Source organism: Aphelocoma coerulescens, chromosome 15 (assembly GCF_041296385.1).
Source record: "Aphelocoma coerulescens isolate FSJ_1873_10779 chromosome 15, UR_Acoe_1.0, whole genome shotgun sequence".
Taxonomy (NCBI): Eukaryota; Metazoa; Chordata; class Aves; order Passeriformes; family Corvidae; genus Aphelocoma; species Aphelocoma coerulescens.
This window is the reverse complement of record NC_091029.1, coordinates 11,873,642-11,887,018: the sequence shown is the minus strand read 5'-3', so window position 1 is coordinate 11,887,018 and position 13,377 is coordinate 11,873,642. Positions and strand designations below refer to the sequence as shown.

General features: G+C 49.7%; 1 protein-coding gene across 6 annotated transcripts in view; it reads left to right on the top strand.

The window, feature by feature from the left end:
- Positions 1-13,377, top strand: part of LOC138119379 (ATPase MORC2-like) — a 56,446-nt gene that overhangs the window by 23,328 nt on the left and 19,741 nt on the right. For all 6 annotated transcript variants that reach the window (XR_011155486.1, XM_069031166.1, XM_069031165.1 and 3 more), the window contains one exon: positions 9,009-9,088. Coding sequence is in view for 5 of the 6 variants with exons in the window: in XM_069031166.1 (XP_068887267.1) it covers positions 9,009-9,088 (80 nt within the window). In the remaining variant the exon portion in view is untranslated. The remainder of the gene's footprint in view (positions 1-9,008; positions 9,089-13,377) is intronic.

Below are 13,377 nucleotides of genomic sequence, written 5' to 3'. Positions count from 1 at the left end.
GAATAAAATAGTAGTAATTTTGTAGACTATTTGTGGATTTTTTAGTGTAGCATTTTGGGCTCACTCTCAACCTACCAGGTGCTGTTAGCAACCGCAGGCCAGTGGCATGCCACTGACAGTGCCTGAAGAGCCTGGCTGGTTTTTAACTTAGGCTTCCTCAGCTCCTTACATGAGACTGTGTGAAATGGTATCAGAAACCTGTCCAAAATAATGGAACATTACACCCACTGCTCCTCATGCCTGCCAGGCCAGTTGTTTCCCTGCGGAAGGCAGGGAACTTGCCACTGTAAATCCTGATTTACTGGGTAGAGAATCTCTGGATTTCTAGATTTTTGACTGTGTTTTGTCTACATATGAGGGCCTTGTGCTGCTTTCTCTTGTGCTGCAGTCCAACAAAAGTACTAGGGAGAGAAATCAGAGGGGGACATAGGTTTTTATCTCATCAGAGACAAGCTTCTTGCAAGAGTCCTAGACAGGATGCCATCACTGTGGGTGATGCTGCCAGCGTCATGACAATATTAGGTGTTCTAGGTCACCCCAGATGTTCATCTACCTCAGTGTCTTCCTTTTCAAGTGGTCAGTTGTTGGGGAAGATGAAACAGGAAAGCCTTATAAATATGATTGCCTGACAAAAGATTTTGGGAATATGAAAACTATAAGCGACATCGAAATGAAGGCCACCTTTGAGATATAGAGTCTTAGTTACTGAACAACTAGAAGACAATGGTATAGCCGGCTGAAGGTAATCCCCTCTTGATTAGACAATACCCTCTGCTTGCAGACAGGTCCAAGGGTCAGAGCAGACCCTACTAGCTCAGCAGAAGGGGTCCAAGGAGTAGTTTTTAGAAGTTAAAATGTAACACTCTATGGTAATGTAATAACTCTTATAGGCTGTATGTAACTGCTATAGGATTTGTACCTTGTATTAGATTGGCTAGTGAGAATTAGAATATTCACTACAGAAGATGATTTATTGTATTGTAACAAGGACCTCGCTCTCTTGATTCATCTCTCTCTCTCCTACACCTTGGGCCTGCTTGGAGCTGCAGCTGGCAGCTCTAAGCAGTGCCCCTGTACCCACGCCCTTTGCAATAAACAGCGTGCACCCCAAAGAGCTGCTTATAGAGATCTCTCGTCTCCGTCCGTCCCTCCGTCCGTACCGTCTGAACCATCCTGATGAGTTTCTACAGTCAGTAGTCTATTCTAAGGAGCCCCAAGCTGATGGATTAGTGCTGGTGGCAGGTGTATCTCACAGATCTGCTTCTGCCACATCGGAGCAGACTTCTGTAGATCTGCTTATGGTGCTAGGCCAGTAGAAATTCCCCAAAGACATTTACATTTAAAATCCCCATTCCTGCAACAGAGCAGTAAAGACTGTGCAACGCCTTCCTGTAGAGCACAGTGTAAATCTTCTCAGACTTATGGCAATTACTGTGGCCTTACTGGGCCTCTCTGGAGAATGTCTGGACTGCTCCCTTCTGGCTGGACTTCCTGATGCCAGTTTTGGGCTCCAGAAGCTGCGTGGTCATCAGGAAAAGCCATCAAAGCCTTCACTGTGGGCTCTGAGAGCCAATACAGCTCTTGGGGTAGATGCCACACTGTGCCCTGGGCAGATTGGGGAAATTCAGTCTTTTTCCTGAGGAGAGCTCAAATCTGCCCTGGGTGGTGGCTCTTTCCAAAGGGAAAACCAGTAAATCAGTCCATTCTGAGAGTGGAGTTACTCTGCTTTTACAGCCATAGGTGTGGGGTTTTTTTACATTTTTCTCCCTGAACGTGCTGGAAAGGGTTGCTTATGCCCTGGCTTTCCCTTTAGAGCTGGAGCCAGAGCTCACCATCCCCATTTAGCTACTAGGCTTTGAGTGCTCTGCAGGTTAATACTGGGTTAATCCTTTGCACTTGTACAGGCCCTCCTTTGTGTGTGAGTGCACAGGGGAAGGTACCTCCATTGTGGTGCTCCTTTGAGATCAGCTGATGCAGCAGTGATGCTCAGCTCTTTAGCACAGCTGTGTTTCTGGCCAGTAGCCCAGGCCAGGTAAGTGTTGAACCTTCCTGGTCAAGCGAAGGGGTGGGGAACAGACGGTGGAGGTGCTGCTGCCTTACAGCCTGAGCAGCTGGTGTGCTTGTGTGGGACATCTGAAGGGCTCTTTTCTTCTAGAGGGGGCTCCCTCCTCCTGTGAGTCAGGTTGCCTTCATCTCTGAAGGAAAAGCCTGTACAGTGGCTTGTCTGCAGGTTTCAGTGTTGACGTTAGTGAACAATGAATGGAAATCCACTGTGGATTTAGGATATGTAAGTGCCTTTACTGAAAAACAGGTTTTACAGCCCTTGCACTGTTTTTCAGGAATAACAGTGTGTCTCCTGAGCAGGACACTTGTTTGCTGTTTGTCATCCACCTGTGTTTCTACGGGAGAGGCTTCTCCTCACCTTTCTGGAGCTGATGTCATCCTGGTGGCAGGGGCGGGCTGGTTTTGTGCATATCCTTCACCAGTATTTGCAGTTCTGTTACCACATTTCCAGCTTACCCGGGAATGGCCTGTGTCTCCTGAAGGATTGCTTCCAGCCCTTCTCTTCCCCAGTACCTGTTGGAGCTTGTTTAGCCATATGGGCTGTGCAGGTAGAAATAGCGAGGCCATGTGCAAGGCATGTGCCTCTATGAGACACTCCAAGGCAGTTGGAATGAGTGTCTTGAAGCTCGTGATGGCTCACAGTGCCATCATCTGGGACGCCCCACAGTTGCTACAGCAAAAGAGTGCTGTCCCTACGGTTCTCCCAAGTGTTACCTTGCCCCCTGAGCTGGGCATGGGGGGATAATTCAGCTTCACTCTGCTTCTCTTTTTTTTTTTCCCCTTAGAAGTCAGGCAGATGTGGGTGAAGTAATGTGGTTCTGCCAACATGTTGAAAGCAGCCTTGCTTTCAGAGTGTGCTGTCTCCTGGCCCCAATAGCTTTCATCAACCTTACATAGGTTAGAGATGGCACCACCAAAATCCTGACTCTTTAGCTCCTGACATGGTGAAATCACAGACTGTTATTTCTGGAAGTGTTAGCACCTGCCTGCTTTTACCCCAGGGAGGAAATCCTTAGAAATAGCAGAAAATGAGTTTAGCAAAATGTATTTCAGGGAACTGTGCTTGTGGTATTAATTTTCTAGATTTGGGAGCAAGGGATTCCTATTGGTGAGACTATTTCTGATGTCAGTACCAACATCCATGTGTGCTCACCCCCAGAAACAAACCTAAACAAAACTTTTCATCAGTACAAGGCTGTTTCTCATGAATCCTGACAGTTTATCTGCCATTTGGGGTGAATTTTGTCTCTCATTAGGATCTAAGTGTGACTCTAATCAGTTGGTCAGTCGAGTGTTACGTCCCCATGTGTTTTTGCTTCTCTGTAAAAACAGCATTTCTAGTACTTTTGCTTTAGCTAAATGCTGGAAAAGTTTATCCCATCCATTTGGGATGGGATTTTCCTCTTGATACATCCAAAACCTTCTGTCTTAAGGTGATCTGAGTTCCTGCAGGCTCTGCTTGTCCTAGGTGTCATCTTTCCTCATGACATACTTGGAGGTGGTACACACTCATGAGCTTCTACCTCACACGTCCATCTCTCTCACTCTGCAGCAGTCAGTGAATTTGGATCTGTATTTGGCATGCTAGGATACAGGGAAGGTGAAACAAGCCGCTCCACCTCCAGCACTATTTACAAGGTTGTGAGTCAGATATGGTAATACTGTCCCTGCCTGGCTTTGTGGGGTCCCGCGTGCCCCCACAGAAGCACAGGTGGGTTCAGTATTACAGTCTGTACCAATGAGTCAAGCAGGGCATTTGCATGCATTCTGGCAGGAGCATTTATTGCTTCTACACTGTCGAAGGTAGCAGAGGCAAATACAAACATGATCCTGAGGTTCACAGTTTTGTCTGGGGGTGGAGAAAAGGCAGGACTAGGGAACAGGGACCAATGGAGAAGCTCTGGGGGAGTTGACGAGGGATAGAGGCTGACAGCCAACTGGGAAATCCAAACTGGGATAGATTAACAGAACAAGCATCCTGGGAGAAGCCCCTTTGGCCACCCTAGCCCAAGGTGGCTTCTGTGGTACTAGGGACCCATCTTACCAAGAACTCTCTGTCCCTTGTAATGTATGTCCACCAGCCACCACAACTCCTCCTTTCTGTATCAAACAAAAAGGCCTCCCCTAGGGATCCCAAAACCCAACGTCCCAAACAACTAAACATACACAAAACAACAATGATCAGAAGCCCCCACAACCCAATGCCTCAACAAGTCCTTAAATCTTTTAGAGGATTTTTCGCTCTGGATGCTGGAATGGATGCTCTCAAGGGCGGAGGTGAGGTTTAAGCAGCACAGTTCTCTGCCCCAAAGGGGCTGCAGCACAGTCCAAGCATTCACTGTTGGTGGTACCAGGAGCATCCAGAGGGCAGCAGGGTGATATGTGTTGGGTGCTGGGCATCATGGTGGTGAATGTGGGCACAGGCTCTGGCAGTTGTTTCTGTTGGGGTTTCAAACAAAGCTTTGCAATTTCAAATGGGGGGGCCTTTCCCATCCCCCCTTCTCTTACTTCAGGGTCTGGGGAGAGGGAAATGGTATAACCAGTAGTAAATAAAGAGAGGGGTGCAAGTTAACAGAAAACATCTCAATAAAAGTATTGGGGAGTGTGGTTGTGGGAAAGACAAGGCAGAGGGGTGGTAGTAGGGAATATTAACTGTTGGGAAAGCAACAGAAGGGGTAAGATCTGGGGAGACACCACAGGTGTCTTGACTTATCCGTTCGAAGTCTTGTTTGCAGTTCTGGTTACGGGACGGTGTGTCTGTTTCTATGGTGGACATTGCTGCTGTTTTGAGTCATCTCCGTTTCCAAGAGGGTGGTCTGGTCTTTTGACTGCACCCTGTTCATCTTGGTGTCTGTTGTGTCCACAGGAACGGTGTTTGCTGGGCTGGTGCAGGGCTTGTTTTTTTCTGGCAGTTTCCAGGTATTATCTGTGGTTCTTGGTTTCTTCACTCTAGTTTTTGGTCTTTACACTCAGCATCTGAATGCGAGAAGTCACTGTTCTGTTTCTTTGACTGCTGTTCTGCATGCTCCAGCTGCACGTGCGAGCTGGTCAGGTTGTTTCACTGCTTCCCTTACGATGTTTTCGCAGCTCTCTGGGAACAGCCTGAGTCCTACAGCTTGGCTCCTGCTACCCCCCCTCTTGTTCTGCTTCTCATACAGCACAGGGGTGGAATTTGCTGGCAGAGCTGGGGCTGAGGTGAAAGGCACCATGCGGGTGGGGTTTTCGCACCTGGGGGAGCAGAGCGGCAGCTGTGATGACTTGGCAGCCTCAGGGCATTCGCAGAGCAGTGGCGGCGGTGGGCGGAAGGCGTGGCCCCGCAGTGCCGCGGCAGTGAAGGAGCGGCCGGGGTGAGCTGGGGCAGAGCCTTCTCGCAGGAGCTGCTTCCAGCCCGCTGCCACAGCGGGGGGAGTTAAGTCTTCTAGGTTGAAAACGACAACAAACTGTCCTTTCAACTCTTGCGCCACGTGGGCGGCTAGGGGGAGCCGCAGCAAGCGGCTGTGCGAGGCTCGGTCCTGGGTTAGCAGCGTGGCTGGCTTGGGCGGGCCCGGTGGCAGTGGTGACGGGGGAGAAAAGCGGCTCGGCCCACGCCCTGTCTAAGCTGCCGCGCAGGAAGGGAAGTCTGGCGCCGGTCAGAAGACCGAAGGGGTCCGGTCGGCAGCCTTCGGTCTGGGCTGAGCACGCCGCGCGCTGCTCACTGCCCCAGAGCTCCTTGGGGGGGACGGCGACCGCCGCCCCTCTGCTGCGGCGCTGCCAGGGAAACCGAGGGCAGCGGAATCAGGCACCTGTAGCATTTGCCACAGCTGCCGCTGCTTTTTCAGTCTTTGTTCGGAGGGCACTAGATCCCCTCTGTTTCTAGCATTGTCAGGCTGCCTCAAGCCTTCCAGGGAGTCCCCGTATAACGCAGTTCTGTGCTCGCTGTACGAGCTCTGGCGTGCCCTCGATCAGAGAGAGTCCAGCTGCATTACTTCTGCGCGTCGCAGAAGCGACCTCGGCATCAGGATAGGCACTGGCTGGGCGCACTCGCTGGCTTCTTTGCAGAGGAGACACGACAGGAGCCGATGATACAGGCTCACGTTAGTTCAGAGATAAAGGAAGAGAGAGGGGGTTCTTCTGGTCTGGCTTCCAACAGGTTTATTGTCAGAAGTTTAGCAACCAGAACACAGCAATGATCTTAATCCTAATAGCCCTGGGAGGCTTTTCCCTCAGTTTTATAGGGGGTTTGAAAACCGCAGGTAAAGGGGAAAACAACCAATGAGTTACAAGCAAGGGGGAGGACACAATTTAACAAGAACCAATGGGGGAAACCGAGAGGCGGGAGATACAACAAAGAACCAACGAACAAACGAGTAAGAGAGAATTTTCTGAGCCGCCCATCGATCCACCCTCTGAGTCTGTGTCTTGGGGAAACTCAATCCACGGGAGGGCCCAGGGTTGATCCGCATCTCGCTGCCCCAGCCCAGCAGTGGGCTGGGTCATAACAACCCCCGTATGCCGCTTTTTCAGCTTGAGGCTTCTCAAGCCACAGTAGGAACCCGCCAGGATCATGGCACTGGGGGGGGCCCGCGGGCTCTGTGGGAGAGTCATTGCCGCTTCGTTCATGGCTTCTGCTGGGGCTACTGGGGCCCGAAGCCAGGTCAGCTGGGGCACAGAACTGATGCTCAGGGGCAGGCTGAGCCCGGCAGGAGCGGCTGTTCCAGCACAGGGCTCATAGCAGGCAGGCGTGAACACTTGGCAACTTCCCCTCACGAGGCAGGTACGGGCACTGCGTTCGTGCAGCAGCTTTCGCAGCGCCTTGTGCTCTAGCACACACATATGCAGCCTCACTATGTCTGGGCAGCGAAGGGAGGGATACCAAGGCAGCGCATGCAGAGGTGTCGCTGTCCCCGAGTGTCTCGTAGTCTCCCCAGCTGCTACCACCCCCACTCTTGGTCTCAGCCGCATGGGAGTGCGAGGTGGGTTGGTTTTCATGGGCAGGGCCACCGATGGAGGACACAGGGACACAGGAGGGAGAGGCAGGATCTGTGGCTAGGAAGGGAGTCTCAGCAGAGGGGGAAGGGCCCGATGAAACACGTATCGACGCGTGGGAGGGGCCAGGGACAGAAGTGGGACCGCGTGCAGGCGAAAAGCCCGCCACAGCTTCCACATGTTGTTTGCCATTTTGTTTGAGGGGAATGGAAGCGGGAGAATTAAAAATAAAGGTAGCAGCTGGGTTTGTGGGACTGATTCTGCTGCCACCGCGATCTTGGAGCAAATTTAAAGTAGAGAAAACCAGGGAGGTGGGTACAGGGAAGAGGTTTGGGGTAGGACCCGGGGTGGCCTGGCCAGCACCACCATGGGCAGGGAACAAAGGAGATAGGGAGAGAGCAGGCAGATGATAGCGGACCTGTGCATTCTGGCAGAATCCATCTCCCGGTTTCCCTTGAAGCAGAGCAGAGGGATCGGGGATGCAGGGAGAAGGAAGCGGTAAAGGGGTTTTTAAACTGAGGTTAACATTTCCCAACCATTTTACAAGACAATCAATAGCTTTTGCTAGCTTGTAAAGGAAATAACCTTTTCCAGACATAAACAACCATCTCACAAAGCATTTTAAATACTCAACTAACCACTGCTTAAACAACTACTGAACAAAATGTTTTAAACCTTCCTTTATATAACAAAAATTCTCATGAACAAGGACTCTTAGAACTGGGAGAAAGGCTTCCTGCAGGAGATGAGACAACTCTGCCCCATCTCCCTCTCTTCCCAACCCTCAAGATAAAAGGAAATTAACAAAAAAGGATACAAAAGTGACCCATATTACCTTAGAGGGTCAAATAAAAGTCTCGAGGGTGGTCCACCGACTTTAGACCAGTCTTCTCTTTCCCTAGAAGGTTGTTGGTCTCCCTCCCGAGACCCCTGATAGAACTCAGAGGTTTCTTTGGGGGAAATGGCTGCTCGAAAGGCGACTTTATTCCAACAGCGAAGCTGTGCTGGAGACACTCTAGGGGACAGTCCGAGGCGATCCACGTTCAGGCACCATTTAATACTGTCTCTCTCCGGCTCTGTGGGGTCCCGCGTGCCCCCACAGAAGCACAGGTGGGTTCAGTATTACAGTCTGTACCAATGAGTCAAGCAGGGCATTTGCGTGCATTCTGGCAGGAGCATTTATTGCTTCTACACTGTCGAAGGTAGCAGAGGCAAATACAAACATGATCCTGAGGTTCACAGTTTTGTCTGGGGGTGGAGAAAAGGCAGGACTAGGGAACAGGGACCAATGGAGAAGCTCTGGGGGAGTTGACGAGGGATAGAGGCTGACAGCCAACTGGGATAGATTAACTTAGCAGAACAAGCATCCTGGGAGAAGCCCCTTTGGCCACCCTAGCCCAAGGTGGCTTCTGTGGTACTAGGGACCCATCTTACCAAGAACTCTCTGTCCCTTGTAATGTATGTCCACTGGCCACCACAACATGGAGCACACAGAAGTGTCCTGAAACTTGAAGTTCTGGTCAAATTGTTGCTCTGCTTTAAGCTAGCCCTGTGTGAGATGGACCTATCATACTGCACCTGTAGACAGCTGTTCACAGGAAAGGTTATTTAGCTGTGGTGGGAACGTTTTGAGAAGCTTTCCATATATATTCACTCCTCTTTTCCACTTCTGAAGAAATTATTTCTCTAAGTCTTGAGATTTGCTCCAAGAATATAGATATATTTCATCCCCACTGGTTAATGCAGAAGAAGAGAGTATATTGTGGTTGCAGCTACTACTAAAACATCTCTGACTTAAAAAGATTTTGCCTAGCTTCATCCAAAAATGTCCAGTTCATGATACATAAACCTCCTCCATTTACTGAATCTGTTGGGAGGAGTAGAGTAGCACATGGGGACCTTGTTCCCTCATGGAGTGATGAAATCTTGGTTTGACCTTACTGCTGAGTTTGCTGATTAATAAATTTTGATCATCACAGGATGTACAAATACACTTCAAACCGTTTCAAGACCCGTGCAGAGCAAGAGGTGAAGAAAGCAGAGCACGTGGCAAGGATAGGTGAGTCCTCAGGGTATGCATGTGCCTTCGTTCAGCTATTGCTAAGGGGAGGACCAAACCCTTGCTGGGTGTGACCTGGGATTACTTGCCTCTGGGATCATTGATTGCTCAGGAACTGAATTATTGCAGCAACTGCAGATGACACAGACTTACTTCCATGCAATGGAAGGAATGTACATTGTTCCCAGAGATCATTTCATCTGAGTAGCAGATGTACAGGATAACCCTTGGAGTCCCAGCAGTTTGCCCTCATTCCAGCAGAAGCCTGGCTGAGCCCTGTCACCCTGCAGTTCTTCTCTCGCCTTTAACATATCATGAGCTTTTGGTTGTGTTCTGCACCTTTCCTGTTAAGGCAGCTAAAAAAGTAGGTTTTTATTCTGTCACTTAATGTAAAGGGATTGGTCTGGGTGTACCAGGGAGCCCTGGTTTGTTTGGTTTTAACCCTTCCAGGCATACCTTTTGCCCATCTAATCTTCCTTTTCTGTTAAATCCTGTAATCCTCAGGGAAAAATCAGTTTGTCATTATTGGATATGCAGCGTATAGAAATCACACAAGCATATAAATATAGCATTAAACTGTATTATAACTGTATTAAATCTCCAGAAATTTAATACACAAAGCAGTGTCCCTCCCTAACCCTTGATGGAAGAACGCTGTAGTGAAGGAAGAATCTTGGAAGTTGTAAGTCATCTATATGTGACCCATATCTTCTGATAGGTTTCATAAATCAACTACATAAATCACTTGGAGGCATGTATCCTCTGTCCCTGTGTCGGAGCTGCTTTAGGCACGTCTGTGTATGGCTGCAGGTCAGATGCACAAGGGATGGTGCCACATTCAGCCTGTGCAGCATCACAGAGGGCAGTGTGACTTTGACCCTGCCCCAAGGCAAAGCAGCAGAGTGAAATGGTGTGAATTGCCGTGTTCCCTGTTCCTCCTTTAGGAAGTGCAGCCTGGTAAGATAGACTTGATAAGATGAAGCTTAAGCAGATTTTATTGTGTGCATCAGTCCTCATAGGTGAATTTATTTTTAGATTGAGTCCTGTAGCCGGGGCAGGTCTTGAGCACGCACACTCCCATTGCTTTTCAATAAGGTGCAAAGAGCAGGATTTAGAGAGGCTTCTTCCCTAAAGCAGTCTATGAGGCTTTCACGACACTTAAAAGTGGAGTTTTAGCATCTGGCACTGAAAAATGGTGTCCATTGGTGTCCCAGCGCTGAGAACAGGCCCTGTTGGCACAAAAATGTCACTCATTTCCATCACCAAACCAGCCCGGTGCCTTTGGGTGTGCAGGGATCACTGAACCTGCAGTGTTCCCAGGTGGCTGAGAAGGCCAATGGCATCCTGGCCTGTGCTAGAAATAGTGTGGCCAGTAGGACCAGGGAAGTGATTCTTCCCCCTGGCCTGGTACTCAGCACTGTTGAGCCTACACCTCAAGTACTGCGTCCAGTTCTGGGCCTGTCATTTCAAGAAGGACATTGAGGTGTTAGAGTGAGTTCAGAGAAGGGCAGCAGAGCTGGTGGAGGATCTGGAGTGCATGTCCTGTGAGGAGAGGCTGAGGGAGCTGTGGTGATTTAGCTTAGAGAGGAGGCTCAGGTAAAACTACCTGGAAGGAGGCTGTAGCCAGGTGGAGGTAGGTCTCTGCTCCCAGGCAACTAGTCACAGGACGAGAAGACATAGTCTGAAGGTGCACCAGGAGAGGTTTAAGTTGGACATTAGGATGAATTTCTTCACAAAAGGGGTCGTTAGATATTGGAATGGACTGCCCAGGGAGGTGGTGGAGTCACCATCCCTGGAGATGTTTAAGGAAGGACTGGTTGTGGCACTTAGTGCCATGGTCAGCTTGACATGGTGGTGTTGGTCACAGGTTGGACTCCATGATCTCAGAGGTCTTTTCTAACCTAATTGACTCTGTGAACTGGCCCCGCGCTTCCAGTGTGCAGGGATCGCCAAACCAACCCTTCAGGGAGCGCAGGGATCACTGAACTGGCCTGGTGCCTCTGGAGGAAAGAGGGTGCTGAGCAAAGGGCTTAGGAGACTGTGGTGAAAACTCCCAGCTGACCTCAGACTGTCACTGCAAGAGTGGGTCACATGGAGCCTCCAGGACTAAAACATGCTCAGGGCATTATCCTCAGTGGCATACATCTCATCACTTTGCTTATAGGAAAATAGATTTAACCTGTAGCACCAAGCTTTCTTGTTCTCCTGCTGGTAGAAACAATTAATTTCTCATGGTGTCCAGCTCTCCAGAGGGATCCTCACCCAGGAATGATTTGCAGTTTGCTCTTTTAAAGCCAGGAGTACATTGTGAGAAATGGTGGGTCTCGGCTGAGCAAACAGCAGTTCCAGAATGCCAGAGATGCCTGCCTGCAAGGAATGTGTTGGAATCAGTCAGACTGAGGGAATGCTGAGTCTCTGGAAGTAGCTTATGAACTTGTGGAATCAAAACAGGATAACCAAAAAATAGCTGAGAGGGGGAAGATGTATGAGCAGCAGTAACTGTTGGTGACATGGCTTTGGCATGTCTAAAAAGAGCTATGACTCAGGAGTGAAGACGTACATATATTTAAGATGAGGAAAAGCCACTTTTCAGTCCCCAGGAACTAACTTCCTGCCTCATGCGATAAGCTGTAATATGTAGATCCCTAATTGAGTGGGTGAACCTAGGAAAAAAGTATCATTCCCGGGCAAGGTGGCTGTGAAAGACCATCACCTTCTTTCTCTGTTCTTCTGAACCGAGACTGAGTACTGCACTGAGGCACCTTGGCGTTGCCATTGCCTGGCTTCTGGAAATCTCCTTCCAAAGTTTGGAAAGCAAACAAATGGAAGAGGTGGGGAGTCATGCAGGTGTCCAGTACTGGAAGCTAACAGCTCTGTGCTGCTCTAGGTATTATTTCAGATTATTTTGGTGTGTTCAGTGACATGCTTGGCAGTGTGATGGGTACACCATGCCTGTTGTCCCCTGGGAGGATGTGTATACGGGTTCCAGCTGCTGCATGCTTGCTGTCCTGCATAGGACATGCATCTTTATGCCTTGGGGCCTCAGCCCTGTAACTGTATCGGTCCCTTTCAGCCGTCTCAGTTGTCACTGCGTTAGTGGAGCAGGTTTGACCTGTGCCCTTCTGGGTTACCATTGTGTTCTTTCCACTAGTCACAAATATATTTAGCCCACCAGCAACTTCCCTACAAGCTCTGATTGAAGTGGACCAAGTGCTTTAAGCAGCCTCCAGCCTCCTGTTGGTTTGATTTAGCCAGACTATCTCTTGATGATGGCTAGTCACACAGCATAGTCCTTGGTAAGCAGCTGTGAACTCCAGAGCATGCTGTAGTGGGAATGAGGTGAACAAAACTCCAATGGGACACAGCATAGAAAGAAAAAGGGATTTCTGTTGTAGTGGTCTAAGTGAACTGAGTGGCTGGTTTCCTTCTGGCTGGCAACTGAGTGCTGCTTTTTGGAGAGATGTTGGTAATGCCTAGGAGCAAATTGCAAGCCTGTCATCTTCTTGCTTACCTCATGCTATGTAAATCTTAGGCAAGGTCGCTCCTCCACTGGTGTGTTTCCTTGTTTTGGGTGTCTTACAGACACAGTTTATCTCCCTGTGAGGACAGTGGGGAGGGAGGTGGCTTTTGGGTGTGCTGTAATCAGGCTGCTGCGCCCCCGGGTGTGGGAGTGCAAGCCTTGTTTGCCTTGGTATGAGCAACACCATTCCTCAGCATGCATCCATTGTATTTCCAAATTACAGAATCACAGGATAACTTGGATTGGAAGGGACCTTATAACTCATTTTGTCTTAAGTCTCCCTGGAGCATTCTCCAGGTGAACACCCCCAGCTCTCCCAGCCTGGCTCCAGAGCAGAGGGGCTCCAGCCCTTGGAGCATCTCTGTGGCCTCCTCTGGACTGAGTCCAGCAGCTCCAGGTCCTTCCTGTGCTGGGCCCTAGGACTGGAGGCAGCTCTGCAGGTGGGGTCTCACCTGGGTGGAGCAGAGGAGCAGAATCCCCCCCTGCTGCCCATGCTGTGGGATCAGCCCAGGGTATGGGGAGTTTCTGGCGGCCAGTGCCAACAGCTGGGGCGCTGCCAGCTCTCATCAAGCAGCACCCCCAAGTCATTCTACTCAGGGCTGCTCTCAGTCCATTCTCCTTGTGGAAAATGAGGTTTATTGAATGAATCTTAAGTAATACAAGGGTGGTGTGTGCCTATCGTCAGCATTCCTGTTTGTCTAGGAGAGAGGCAAAAAGGGGAGTTCCTTTTATGTGGTAAGTTTCTTGCATGCAAGGATCACGTGCAGGG